The following is a 15,217-nucleotide window of genomic DNA, read 5'->3' on the forward strand; positions in this document are numbered from 1 at the left end:
GCAGTTTGGTGGTGCAGAAAAGCAAGGCAGAAACGCTGTGGAGCAAATTTCCAGATAATTTTGGCATATTCAATCCTACCTCTTCTTGAGATTTACATAAAAATAAATCTGCAGCATCCTTTTAAGGACACAAGTCGGGATGTTGGCGAGTTTGGTAAGCAGACTTAATGAAAGTTTACTGAAGCTGTAAATGTACATGTGCCAACAGATTGGCACCTTATCCCTTTGCTCCTTCTTGCAACTCAAGAAGTTCTTTAATTACTATTACTTTTATTTTTAAATCAGCATCGTTGAAGAGCCAGAGAGGCTGGAAGTATTAACACATTTAGAAAAAGCAGCAGTGTATAGCATGAATGTTTGCTTAATTTTTTTTTTTTTTTTTTTTTTGGTAGGCAGAAAAGTATTCTAGCCAAGAATAATAATTGCAGTATTTTATTATTTTTGGTTTTAGGACTCAGATAGTCTCTTCATTAGTATTTTACTCCATTCTTGAAGAGTATAAAACAAAAAATGCCTTCCTGGCTTCTAATCCCTTGGTTGGCCAAGGTTATTCTCCTGGTGAGCCCTTCTGTAGTTAATTACTGAATGCAAGGATCTCATACCTATTAACTGCCCCCTTGTGTCTTCCATCCCTCAGCCAGTTATTTCTTTCCCACAACCCTTCTGAGATGGCTTTGATTTTTTCCCTGCCAATTTTCCTGTTTCCCTGGGATGTGCTATAACAACCAAACTTTTCCTTGCAGGTCCAGGTTTAAATTCTGCTTTCCATTACAGCTTAAAGCTGTAAATAAAGCCCAGGGTGCAGCCCTGGTTTGATCCTGAGCCTGAGGTGTGAGCAGCCTTGTGCCGCAGAAATGCCAATGTCATCAAAGCTGCCTCTCTGCAAGGAACTCTTGCTCTGTATTTTATTTTCATTTCTGCTTTCAGAGAATATTTAGTGAACTCTGATTGCATAATTGAATTTGATAAACTGATGGTATGTGATTGATGAGAAAGTCAGGAATAAAGGATTAGGAGATAAAATTACTTCAAGGGTTTAAGTAAATCTTCCAGAGAGCCAGGGTAATTTATAAAGCATGCTGTACTCTTTATAAAAATATTCCCGTAGGTCTATTAAATTTTAGCTTCTAACAGAACTGGATTGAGTTTTGAGAATCACTTTCATGTAATAACAGCTTGATTGTGTTGCTTTAAATGGGAGATAGCTCTGAGTGGGCTACAGGATCACTGGGTTTGGAATATTTGAGTAGGAAATGTAGGGCTGAATGACAGACTTGTGGGCAGCACTTTGTCTTCCAAATGCATCATTTTTTTTCTTGGAAAGACGTAAGTTAGGAGTAAGTGGATAATTCAGAGTGAGTAATGAAGGAGGTTGTGCTGCTGAGTCTGTAAATCACTGAAAACAAGGATCAACAAATGGCTCAGTTTGGTGCAGACATCACTTCCACTGAGCTTTCCCTCAGTGACTAAACTTTCTGTGGGGAGGAATAGTTTAGGGAACTCGTTCCAGGAGCCTCTGTACATGAGCAGGTAAACGTTGTTTTCTGGAGACTCAGCACTAATCATTTCACTTTACCAACTGGGCTCTGTTATCTTCTCCTGAACACCAGCAGTGCTCCCAGCTGCTGCTTTTCCATCTCCAGAGGAAGCCTGACACCTTTAATCTTACCAGGGCAGAATGTCTGAGACTCCCTTGGGAGACTCCCTGAAATACCTGTGACAGGATTTAACCTTTTTTCACTTTTTTTAGAAATACCTTTGTAAAAATTTGTTTTTCTCTCTGGGTAAAAGAACTGTATGTCACAGAAACATCCTCTAGCTCAAACTTAAATTTTTCTTCATAACGTTTAAAATATTGGTTGGTTTTACTAGTTAGGAGACAATGAGAATTGGGATAAGATGATTTCACAGTAATTGCAGTCATTAAAACAACAACTAAAGAGAAGCTTTGCAGAATATATTCTCAGTCATGTAATAGTGTGGAGAAGTGTAAAAACTCTCCTTGGCTTGTCTGGGAATATATCCTCATTTGGAATTGTTCCAATTTTCTCATATGTTGAATTGTTGTAGCTTCCTATATAGCCAGTTTCGAGAAGATACGGCTGATCTGCACTCGTAATACATCAGTTTGTTTGAAAGACAGGTTATTTAAAATGCTACAAATCAGAAAAGGGCCCTACCCCAAATACAGTTTTTTATTCAGTTTTTTAGATTGGATTTTGTGTGATAGTTTGTAAGCATTGCTTTAAGATTATGTGTTTTTATCTTTCTGCATAACTGACAGTGTTCCTGAAGTGAAATTCTAAAAACTCAGGAGACAATCTGTCAATCCAAATCACCAGATGCGTGGGGAGCTGCGGTTGATTTATAGCCCATTCCAGGAGATATTTGGCACCAGTGGGCCTGGGGCTCCCTGGCCACGCTCAGCTGGAGCCCAGCTCTGCCCCGGGACCCTTCAATGATAACGAGTCTGTGCTCTGCAGTCAGAAAAATTCCCTGAGCACAGGCAAAGTGAAAGATAAAGGCTTGGCGCCTTTAGCACTCCCAGGCTGGGCTGTGAACCCCAGTGGAACACCAGGGCCACTGGGAAACCACCACCAGCACCCCTTGCCCCAAGCTCCTGGGGCTGTCCTGGGGCTGTCAGTGATTCTGTGACCAGTGGATTCAAAAATTCCAGCCAGCCTTGAACAGCACATGAGGGCACTTCACTCCAAACTGTAAAACCTAGGTTAAACTCTTCAAATAGCAAGTATAGAAATGCCTGAGCTTGTGTAAAGATAAATGTTTGAAGGAAGGTTTGCAGTTTAACTGAACCATTACTTGCACTGGGACAACATTCGTGTATCTTGGGGTTTTTTCTGTATTTTATAGATAAAATACACACACCCTGCACACTTTAAAGAAGAGCTCAATATTGTCTACTTAGTCAGTATTATTAATATTTTACATCAAATCTCTGACTTTGAATATAACTCCTGTGTTTTATTTGTAATCATAAAAACCTGGAAGTGTTCCAGGCCAGGTTGGATGGAGCAACCTGGTCTAGTGGATGGTGTCCTTGCCCATGGCAGGGGCTGGAACTGGATGAGTTGTAACATCCCTTCCAACCCAGACCATTCTGTTAATTGTGCTTATAGAAGGTGTTTGTATGCTTCTAAAATTAAGCATGTAGTTTCTCTACAGTTACAAGTAGAAATTCGACGAGTAAAGTGTGAAAACCCTTCATCTTCGAGAGGTGACTGGGGTAGATCTCCAGCAGGTGTGGACTCAGAATCAATCTGTATTTGAGCAGAGCTTTGGCAATTTACCCATCAAGAATTTTGCTGCTTGGAGTGTTTTATTTGTGATACACAAGAGTTTGAGATTACTTGTGACCCTTGCATATTTTTGAAGTACCCTAATTCAAAAATCTGTTAGTGGCTTCAGGTAATAAAATGCAACACATTTTGGTTGGCAAGAACATTGAAAAATACATTGAACTTGTGATGTGTTTTTTTTTCTAAATTCTTTTCCCTATCAAGAATCTTCCTTTGCCCTGAGACTTTTCCTGCTGTGATAATCATTTCTATCCAGGATTACTCTTCTGATTTCTATTCAAGAAATAAAAAAAAGAAGATGAAAAAAAAAAAAAAGAAGAAAAAAGCTTTGAGTGGATTTAATCCTCAGAAAGGAGAAGGGGGGGGGGGGGGAACGCAATCGGGATGTTCACTGCTTGCCACAGCAGACAGTGTTGGAATTTTCATCTGGAGAAAGAGTAAACATGGACAAAAGCTTGTCTGAGTGTGCAAGGACAAAGTTTATCAAGATCTTGGTAATTCTGAGCCTAAAGAGAAAGCTTAGTTTTGAATGCACCAGTGCAAGCCTTAACTGAATCATGTTATTTCTTGTTTTACCATGGCCATGTTGAGAAGAAATCAGCTAAATATCAGTAGTTTCTCCTATATTTTCCTAAATAGCCTCCAAACCCATTTTTTTTTCCTTTGTATTTCAGGGGATGTTGCACCATTCTTCAAGACAGAACCAGGCTTGCCCCAGATCCACCTGGAAGGAAACCGACTGGTCCTTACGTGCCTTGCCGAAGGCAGCTGGCCCTTGGAATTCAAGTGGTTGCACAACGACACTGAAATAACCTCCTACTCCAGTGAATACAAGTAAATAGCATCCATATAATCACCTTCTGCAAGGGGAATTGCAAAAAACAACCCCAAAGCAAACCCCACGCCCTCGGTTTCCCAATGCCTCAAAGAGCTTTGTAGATACAGACACAGGGACTTGGGGGTTTATTATGAAAGAAGAGCGGGTTTTGTAAACAGATGAGATGAGATTCCTTTGATAAAAATGAGGTTTGAGGTTTCAAAACGTGGGTCCTAACATGGAATTTTTCAGTACCAGAAGTACCTTTTGCTGGAGATGTAACTTTTACCTGTGTTTGTGACAAATTGGAGACACATTCCTTAGGTAAATGTTACATATGATGTGTGAACTCATCCTTGAACAGAGCTGAGCTCCCTGGGACTGTCCGTCTCCACCAGATCTAGAGGAATGTGGTCTGTCTCAAATTCCACACAGAACTTTCTGTTTCAATTCTAGGAATTCCAAAACGGAGCTGATAGTTTAACAAACTGCCCTTTAATGATTGTGCAGTTTGCCCCCAGGACCTCCCTCCCCATCCCACAGACATTCCATCAAATAGGAGAGAAACCTCAGTGTGGCTTATCAGAGCTCATTCCTGCTGATAGGCAGCACATGGCTGGCCAAGCATCAGCGTGCCAGACAGCCAAGTTTTGCCTGCTTTTCTCTGATGTGGGAGGACTGACTGGGTTTTCTCCATGCAAACGGGAATTTCTGTACCCTTACAGAAATTTAATTTTTATGCAATTTATTTGGTGCTTTCAAATTTTGTAGAATTTGCCAGGTTAGTTCAGATGTTGTGAGGGGTGGGTATGTGACAGAGAGAGCCCAGGTACAACATCTCTACCTTTTTCAAACCAAGCTAAACACTGTATTTTTGGGGCACAAGGCTTAAAGTAGGGAAAAGTTACGCTCCATCACTATAGATAGAAATTACAATATAAATTGCTATGCAGATAATGCAGATAGTGATATAAAATTCTATATTGTTACACAAGGTAATCCATAATTACTTTTCTCAAAGATTTTCAAAATTGTAACCTAGCAGTAGTTCTGTTTTTAATATTATTTACATTTACAGAGCAGTAGGGGAAAAATCCCCTAAATTACTTTTTAAAACTTTCAGGGGTCATTTAGCATTTCAAGTATTTAACTGTTTAAACCTAAGCATTTGTTTCTATATGAAGTTACCTAGAAATGCAAGACTTGGTTTGGAGGAGCCCTCTCAGTCCTGAGTCCCTGCATTTACTCATGGTTGCTGCTTTCAAGCCTTTGAGATGTGGATTACGAGCCACAGGCACATAAAGAGGAGATTTGTGAATGCTTTCTAGAAAATGAAAAGATCTCTAATAGCACAACAAATCACAATGTTTGAGCATGGCTTTGTGCAAATGCCACTTGTTCTGATCAACAACAGCAGAGGCTTTTGTAGTGGCTGGGTAGAAGGAGCTGAAAGTGGCCCTGGACCATGTGAGATGCTGAGAGAGTGGGAGGGAAAATGGCGTGGGGGGACAAAAACATGAACATGGAATGAGCAGCAAGCAAAGGTTAGAACTCCAGCCCTGTAGGTGTGCTAGGCACAGGGAGATGACATTTCATGGTATTAGGAGAAACCTGAGTAAGAACGTGTGACATTTTGAAATATGACCAGAGTGCCATGGTATTTCCTAAACAAGTGGACATCCCAATACAAAATTGGAATTTTACTGTGTATGGCAGTGTGAGTGTGAGTTAGTTATTGGAACACCTTTCCCAAGCTGTGTGTGCACATACCTGCCGTCAGCCCCTTGTTGCATTTAATTTGTTCTTGTGAATGTCAGGTCATGATTCAAACCATATTTATTAATTCTGCTTTTTTTTTTTATATTGTTCTTATTTCTATTTCTTATTAAAAGATCTGGTGCAGAGGAAGCTGCTGGTTATGCTAATAAAATAATATTGATAGAAAATACTAATTTAGAAATTGCATCCCTACTGCTACACCACAGCCAGAGATCAGCTAAACAGGATTTTGATTCTATAGAAATGCAAAGCTTTAAGCTTCCAAAAAATGGCATAGGTGCATTAGGATGAATGAAAGCAAGGAAATGATATGCTCAGACATAAAAATTCCAGTTGCAAAATGTAACCTTTGACCCCATAACAGTTTGCTGTGCAGTTCTCTTGGGTAAATAGTCTGTTTAAATGCACAAATCTTCCCTGAGTAAGTGACTCCTGCTGCAATTTGAATCATCAATCAAAGATTTTTTGGTAATTGAGATTACTTAGCGTGTCTCAGTTAAAGTAATGCCTATATTGTAACAGGCTGAAAATATATTATTATAACAGCCCAAGTGAGTAAAGAACTAATTGGAGTCTTTGCATTGTGACATTGGTGACCCTGAGTGAGCAGCTTCTCTTTGTCTAACGAGGCTGGTTGTGTGCACAGCCCGGCTTTTACAGTGACTGTGCATACACCACTTTGTGTTATGAATTTATAAATCAACCTTATAAATTCTTTGTGATCTGAGATCCACGTTATGGAAACAAGTCAATGCCACTGACTGCAGGAGCAATTTTGGTCATGTCTATAAGTTAAGAGACTTTAATGTTCAGGCAGTGTCTTTTTTCTCTTTTCTTTTTTTTCCCTCCTTTGTTTTTATTTGAATTAAGTTCTGGACCAGGTGTGTCTTTCATATTTGCTTTTGTGGCCTGAAGATATTGATTTATTGGAATTTAAGGAGCTAAGGTAATGTCCAAGAAGCCATACACCTTCAACCAAATTACTTTAAAGTGTCTGATTATTATGTTTTTAACATTGGACACATTTCAATTTTAGTTCTGTGTTTTAAAAGTTAGATCAGCTGATGCATAAGTCTTTTGTCAAAAAGCTTGAGTAGATAAAAAGTAACATGAATATCTAATAAAATACATTTAGCTTTAATTCTGTATCCATAATTGCGACTATTAAATCCCGTAGCCTATAGCTTCACTTTTAACTCTTAGGGCATTTGAAATTAAAATGAGGGTTTAAATTTTAAACTAGGAGTGAACTGTGAGTGTTGGCTGGGATTTCTCCTTATGTGACTGATGCCACTCCCTCCTGGAGCTCTTTGCAGAGGGGTGATGGAGCACATCACGCTCGGGGAGACTCCCCTTGAAACTTCTCTTTTCCGCTTGTCGCTTCCCATCTCTCTGCAGAAACTTCCCAAACGCCAGGTTCTGGTTGGCTGTGCCATTCAAAATGAGGGAAAAGTCGGGGCTGACTTTCCAAAGTCCTTGCACACATCCCCAGGAACCTCAAGGAGCCTCCTGGCAGCTCTACAATGGGAAGATCTGTCTTCAGAGTTTGAGCACTGACAAAAATAAAGCCAAATTCTGTCTTGTCACTGTAAGGAATTGTATTAACCTTTGATTTCAGTTCATTCTGGGGAAGAAAGTCCCAGTCCTATTTAGAACTTAGAAAGCCTATTTATATCCCTTCTTGCAGGTCAGAAAACAAGTGGAATGGGAAAAGCATCGCACAAAAAGCAGTTTCAAGGCTGTTAGGTCAATAGAAAAGTAGGTTTTAAAACAATAATAAGACATATGAGATGCATAAAAACTGTTTAAAATTGTAAACACAGAATCAGAAATTCCATTAATATTTATCCCTTGTCCAAGTTTGTCTTGCAATTTTCAAGTTAGTCTCAAACAGTATTGACACATGTCCCATCTCTTTTTTCTACTTTTGTTATTTAATTCTTCTGATTTTTCTTGCTGTACCTGCACATTGTACCCAGTAGGTCCACTGAGAATCCAGCTGCTCTAGGTTTTGGCAGCCTTGAGATTTCCAAGGTAGATGGGATTTCCACTGTAAATTTTTAAAAGATTTTCATTTCTTCAGGCAACATGTTAAGAATGTTTCCTGTTGCAACTTCAATAAGTCAGAAAAGAAAACCAAAGTAGGACACTTCTGATCTAATGGATTTGTTTTGTCCTGGTGGCGGCAAAACTAACTCTGCTTTACTGTCCAAGAAGAGATGAATACTCAGGAAAGAGGCCTTTAATTTTATTTTTACTTAATAGACAAGGCATTAGCCAAGTAGGACACTAAATCTTTATAGGCGAAAGAAAGATTGTTAACGTGTAAGTGTAGGGTAAAAAGAACTGTATGAGTTAATTTTCAGTATTTGTCAGAATCTTCGGTCCATTTTTTTAATATAATGATATTTTACAACAATCTTCTGCCTGGCAGAGAGGGAAATGATTTTGTAAGGAAATAGAGAGGCCTTCTGCCCTATTGATTTCTATCCTCTGCCTTGTATTTTCACCTGTCCTCTCACTCCATTCCCCACGGTGAGGCTCGTCAGGCAAGAGGAAACAGCATTCCTGCTTCAGAGTCATTATTTCTGTGCTGGGGTTGCTGTGACTCCCATGAAGAGCACAGGCTGGAATCTTCCTTTGCTTCCTGGTGCTCCATAAAGAGCAGAGGTTGGAATCTTCCTTTTCTCCCTGGTGCCAACTGCCACAGCCACGGGAGGGGATGTGCTGGTGGCTCCTGGGAGGTCACAGCAGTGACCAGAGGAGGTCACAGGAGTCACAGCTCGTATCCATGGGCAGTCAGGGGCTCCTGGAAATCCCAGGGATGTCTAAAGCTTGCCCACGGGGTTGGGCTCTGATTTAGTCCCCAGTGTTTGGTGGTGTCAGCCATTTGCTGGGGTGTTTTTTGTGATGACACCAGAATCTTCTGCCTCCTTTGTTTTACGCCCCCTGATCCTGTTCTGGCATTAAGCTCTGCACGTGGGTGTGTACAGTGTATTTGAGTCTAAGAAGAAATGTTTTCTTTTAGTGGAATTAAATTTTGAAGATTAAAATTCAGCAGTTTTCCTTTTCCTTATCTTCCATAAAGACTTTCATTAATCCTGCCATAACATCTCCTGAAGGTGACTGGGGGAATATGCGCTTGTGATTAATGTTTGTTTAATGCAGGATTATCTCTATTATTCATGTGTTTTATTCCCATTAAAACTGTGCCTATCAGCTCATTTTCATGTTGAGCAATCAGATGTAGCTGAATGAGGAAGGTGAGATTAGTGGACTGAGTGTCTGTTTGAAGGGCAGAGCAAACACAAAGTACAGCACACTGGTGGCACTTCCCCTGAGTTTCAGTGGTCACACAGTGGAGCTTTCCTTGGAAAGCTTTGATACTTCTTGCAAGTCTTCCTAATGCCTACACTTAGTCTTCCTGTGGCTCCTCTGAACTGAATATCCTATGAATGAAGGTAGAGAAAACTAGTGAAAAAAATTGAAGTCTGTCTTTCATGTAAATTTTTGAAACCCTTGGCATTTATCATATGCAGAACTGAAGACTGAAAGTATTTCATGCACTTCGTGTCAGCTGTTTTTTAAAAATCTATATATAGCAGACAATATTGTAACCAAGCACCCAGGCTTACACAAGAGAGCTGTTTGTGAGAAAAAATACAATTTACATTTAAGACAAAGTGTAAACCAGGAAGAAGTGCTCTCTAACTGTGCCTTTTGCCCTGCAGGTACATCATCCCAGCTCTGCAGAGGGCTGATGCTGGCTCCTACCAGTGCATCGTGAGGAACAGGATGGGGGCACTGCTGCAGAGGAGATCTCAAGTGCAAGTGGCATGTATGTCTGAGAGGGGCTCACTCTGTGCCTCATTAGCTTCTTTTTGGGTAAAAAACCTGATGTATGTTAGCATTTGTCAGTCTGAACAGGTGTTAGATATCGGGTTTAACAAATTTCTAAATTATTGCCTCACGAGAAGTTTCATACCTCAGTTGCTGTCTGGAAGCAGCTCAGAGCAGTGCAACACTGAGTCTGAGCTGTTCAAAGCCATGAAAATGAGGTTGTTTGGAGATATCTGTAGCATGAGAGAACTGTTACACCTTGTGGAGTTAAGGAAGGCCATGCACAAAATTGTCAAAACTATCAAAACAACAGCAGCAACAACAACAAGAAGTGTAGAGGAAAGCAGCAGCATCTGAAAGGGAATGGGATGGTGGGAATAGCATCAGGAGGATTTCACATCATAATCCTTGTGGTACAAAGACAGCAGTTTTATGACAGAAACTTTAAAATTCTGTTCTTAACAGCTTTCTGAAGCAAACACCACCCCCCCACCCCCCCACCCCCAATGTTTGCACCACTTCAGTTTGGACTTGGCAGTATTTTTGAAATCCAGCTGCCATTTGGAAAGGTTAAGTTAGTTTTCTCAGGTGCTTGTGCTAATGAACGTGACATAAGAAATGATCACGTAGTCTTGATTTCCTTTTTTTCAGTTGACACATAAAAATACAATTCAAGTGACTTTTTTTGGAAATAATAATAAAACTATGCCTAATTCTTTTTCCAAAGAAAAAGCATAAAAGAAACGTTAAAAGAGACAGATTTGTGTGCTGTGTCTAAGAAGTCTCATGGATCAAATTTCTCCTTGTCAGGGTCAGCAACTGGAAATTCAGTAGTAGTAGTAAATGTCACTTGATAAGCAGAATTTAGAGAAATTGAATTATTTATTAGACACCCAGTTTGAAGGAACTGATTCAAGACAATCAGTATGTCAATGAGGGAAATTACATGAAATTTCCTGTGTTTTAAAGTAAAACCAGTTGCAAATGGTATCATGTAAACTTTGGTATCGTGTTCATCAGTTTACTGCATTACAGTAGATTTTGTTACTATATCTGTAATGTCAGTAATATCAGTAATTTGATGTTTGGTCTCCCTATTGTTTCAGAGCTGCTGGGAGCTAAAGTGAAAATAAACTGCTGCTAAAATGGGGCTTTCCTTCCCTGACCTCTGCCAGCCCTTGTGCCCCTGCTGTCTACTGACCATGGGCTCACTCTGACCTGCCTCAGACCCTTGCAAGTATTTTTCCAAATACTCCTCTGCATTTTTAGTGAATTCTGTCAGGTCACAGAGGATCTAGCGAAAGCTGCTGTGAGTGAACATAACTTGGAGTGAGGTGTGGGACAAGCAGGGGGTTTAGCAGGGGAAGGGGAGGGTGAGATTCCTCTCCTTGTGCAGCACTGCACCTTTGGAGGAGCCTGGACCCTCTGGAGTTGCAACTCCAGCTGTGGTTTCAGGGGACAAAGGCTTTGGTGGCAGTCCCAGGGAAAAATGTGCCCATTTCCTCCTGCATCCCACTCATCATTCCCACTCCTGCATTGCAGGGGAGCTCACTCCCCTTCAGGCTCAGCAGGAAAACATGCTTGAGCAGCTGTGGGCTGGGAGACTTCTCCAAAATTTCTAAAAGAGCAACAGTTCTTTTGTTGGGCTGTTAAAGTTCTCTCCCAACTCTTCCCTGTCCAGCTCCCTAGCCAGCTGTGCAAGCAGTTGGACTGGCACAGTGCAGGGAGCAATTCCTGAGGAAGTCCTGGTGGGAACAATGGTGAGGAGGAGACACAAATTCTTTTCCTTGCTGCTGCTGCTGCTGAAGAATTTTGAAATGACAGCTTTATTCCCCTCTGAAGAGGGGGAAGGTTTGCAGTGCAGAGTTTTGTCTCTCCAGGCTGGTTTGTGTGTGTTTGGCTGTTTTGGAGAGAGTAAGAAGTGCAATATTTTACTTTTCTTCAGTTTTGGTTTCCCCCCCATTTAATTTGTAGATCTGCATTGCTGAATGAGGCTAAAAGGTTCTCTCAAATCTGTCTGAATTAAGCAGTCTATGTATTAATTAATTTATTTTCACTGACAAAGACACTGAGGCAAAGCAAACCAGGTCCTGTGTGACTTGGGGAACGTTTGGTCTTGAGCCTTTGTGGCATAAATGACTTCTGTAGTGAAATTGCCAGTCAGATTTGAAATTTATTCCTGCAGATTAAAGCGTTCTACAAGTTTTAAATATCCTCTTTCCCCTTCAGTCAGGGTAACTACTGATGCCACGTGATTGTTGTTTGTGTTTTAATGGTTTGGATTTAAAATTAATTGATTTAAGCTGTGTGGATGTAGTAAGTTCCTGATACTAATTTATTTATGCCTGTATAATCACATCTTTTAATCTTTTTGGTTATTCTTCAAAACACATCAGATAGCAACATTCCAAGGGGTTCCTAAAATCATCCTAGCCATGCATCAGAACTTACGGGGGATTAAATGTTAGTCTTTTAACTCAGAAGGATTCACAAGAAATGATCTATTTTTGTCAGGGAGTAGAGGATGCTTCCCCATACACTTCAACTCAAGATCTCTAGTGAAAAATTGAAAGGTGCAATTATAATGGCAATGAGAAAGATTGGAGGTATTTTCCATGTCCTAGATATCTGAAATAGCAGGGAACTTGTTAAATCATTAAAAAAATATTCTCAACGCATGCTAACATATTACTTAACTGAATGGGAACAGGTATTTGTGAGAAAACTGCTGAGTAAATCTTAATTACAGGATGGGCTTAAAAACTCCTGGATTGAGAAAACTAAAATAATCATAAGACAGTGAAGTTAATTAGATCCACCTCCGCAGTTTGAAATTCCTTTTCAAGTAGCTGATCTGATTACAGTTGTAAGGAATCTGGAGCAGCAGAGGAAGTACAATGCTGATTATGTCTGAATAAATAACTTGAAAATCACAAAGATGATTAAAGTTTCTTTAAAACACCTTGCGTTTTTAATTTCTGCTCATGTTCTGCCTCTTCTCATCTCCTGCCATTCACAGACCTGATAGTAGCAATTTTTTTTTCTGTGTCCTTTGCACCCCTCTCTGCAGCACAGAACTTAGAGAGGACCCTGTTGTCCTTTAAAAAAAAAGGGGAATTCAGTGACAGAAGCTGGAATGGTTCTCCGTTGTGTGTGTGTCAGTTTCCTAGTTTAAATCAAATTAAAATGCAGAGAAGTTCTTTGGAGGGTGAAGAAGTAAGAGCCTACAGCCCTGTTCATTTTAATGGATAAGAACGCAGTACAAAAGGCAATGGAAAAACAAGAAAAAAACACTCCCTGAATTTTTCCAAGGTCTCCCCAGATAGCTGAACTTGCCTGTGAAATAAAGCCTGCAGAGGCAGAGGTTCTGCAAGGGTAGTATCATTTCTTCTGTTAAAATTTTTGTTAAAAGCTGCTCTCTAACACTGGGGATGCACCATTGACATTGAAATGTGCCAGAAGAGCTGATAGCCCCCAGCACGACCTTGGGATTCCAGGAGCACTTTGGGATCCTTGTCTACCTCTGACTCTCCCTTGGCCTGGCTGCACTGGAAGAGCTGCTTGTAAACATTTATAGACACCATGAGCATCCCTTTGAATCTCAGGGGTTTCTTTTTTATTGTTAAGGGTTTGTCTGAAAAAAATCCCCCAACCAAACAAAAAACCAAAGCAAACAAAGCTCCATTAAAACATCATTTTCAGTAAAACCCCTCAGTTATTGACCAAGAACACAGGGGCCACGCAGGGCTGCTCGTGGGTGCTCTGCCTGTGTGCACCAGCAGCACTGGGGTTTCCTTCCTGCCTTGTGTTCATCTGCTTCTAAAAACCAAAATCCAAACTGTGCCAGGATCCGCAGAGTCCCATGAGTAATGACCAGTGCCAGTGGTTCTTGGGAAACACGGTGATTTCTCTGCCCCCTGAAAAGAAGTGAGGAGAAAGGCAAAGCTTCTCCTTTTTTCCCCTTTTATTTTTTATTTGCAGACATGGGGGATTTCATGGACACAGACCAGAGAAAAACAGTGACTGAAGGACAAGCTGCTGTTCTGAACTTCCCACACATCCTCAGCCATCCGAGGCCCCAAGTGACGTGGTTTAGAGACGGGCACAAGATTATACCAAGCAGCAGAATGTAAGTCAATTTAAAGCTCAAAATACACCCACCCTAAAATATGATTAATTATATTTGATAACACAGCTTACATTTTAAGTACACTAATTAAGGTTTAAAGAGAATAAAGTAGTCATGTTCATACTAAGTTTGAGATGAATTACTATTTTAAGGCTGTCTCTGAACTTCTGAAGCAGTTTGACAAAATAATTCATGTGGTTTTAATGGTCCTGGTGCAGCAGAAGGGGCTGGATGTGCAGAATGTCTGAGCTCCCTTCACGCTATTCATTTTCATGATACGTTTTGGAAAAAGGAATGTTCATCTCCCAATTATGTTTACTTGAGTGCACTAACTTCATGAATTCTGAGGTTTTTTCTTTTAATACATGGATCTGTGGGGTTTGCTGCAGAGTTATGCTTAGTAATATTTTCCTCACAAAAAAAATCCAGATATTGTTTATTCTTTTCATTATGTTTTAGCCAATGACAGTTTTATTTATTTTTTACTAATTAGCAGCTCATCCCTAATAACACAGTACTTGCACTTTGAGTAGTTATTATCTCAAGGTGTGCTCATTTATCCTTTTCTGGAACAGTTATGAAGCCACCCCAAGTTTTTATCTGCACAGTTTTATTCAGAGACTGAAGGACTTGGCTGCAACATTAAAAAATGTGGATTGAATCTTGTCTAATTTATTAGAAAGCTGTTGAAATGCCAGGAATGTTGGTAGTTTTCAACTGTGCATCACATTTTCGTGTGTTCAAAGGGATAGATGTGCTAGCAAATGATGGTAGTGGGATATTGCTGTGTTCCAGGAGTGCTGAGGCTTTAGAGTTCGTAGTGGAAAGGGAAAACTTCTCTTAAATTTGAATTTTGCTAATCTGTACAGTATATTTTACTGCTGTGTGCCTTTTTGGAACATGAAAGCTGGTATTAGAGTGGCTTTGAAACTGCAAAAATTAGTATTGCAGGGATGTGAAGAAACGATGTAATAATTTATGAATAATTTAATAGTAATTTGATGGGAAACAGCTGGAAGATGAAACAATGGGTTCCTGGGCAATCTCTTGAAGAGAGCTAAGTGACAAATCCTGAGTTATTAACCATTAAGGATCTACTTCCTCCACTTTTGCCACATTACAAATTTTGTGTTCTCGATGCTGTGAATACACAAATCAGGAAAATGCAGATGGTGACAAGGCCTTGTTATTCTGATATCTGAGAGACTCCTGGGAACCCTTACAGGGAACAGAGCAGAGTGACCAAGGCAAGCCTGCAGTACCTGAAAATGAGATTTGCCTGAGTTCTCTTACAGTTTAGGAAAATAGAGCTGTGTACATCGTGTATTTGTTAAT

At 40.1% G+C, this 15,217-nt stretch overlaps 1 protein-coding gene across 1 annotated transcript in view; it reads left to right on the forward strand.

The window, feature by feature from the left end:
* SDK1 (sidekick cell adhesion molecule 1) overlaps positions 1–15,217 on the forward strand; it is a 391,467-nt gene that overhangs the window by 105,381 nt on the left and 270,869 nt on the right. Inside the window, exons 3-5 of the mRNA XM_066198540.1 lie at positions 3,992–4,151; positions 9,645–9,751; positions 13,735–13,882. Of these exons, the coding sequence (XP_066054637.1) occupies positions 3,992–4,151; positions 9,645–9,751; positions 13,735–13,882 (415 nt within the window). The remainder of the gene's footprint in view (positions 1–3,991; positions 4,152–9,644; positions 9,752–13,734; positions 13,883–15,217) is intronic.

The sequence above is a fragment of the Chamaea fasciata genome, unplaced genomic scaffold (assembly GCF_029207755.1).
Source record: "Chamaea fasciata isolate MVZ Bird 193981 ecotype frontalis unplaced genomic scaffold, bChaFas1.0.hap1 SCAF_16, whole genome shotgun sequence".
NCBI lineage: Eukaryota > Metazoa > Chordata > Aves > Passeriformes > Sylviidae > Chamaea > Chamaea fasciata.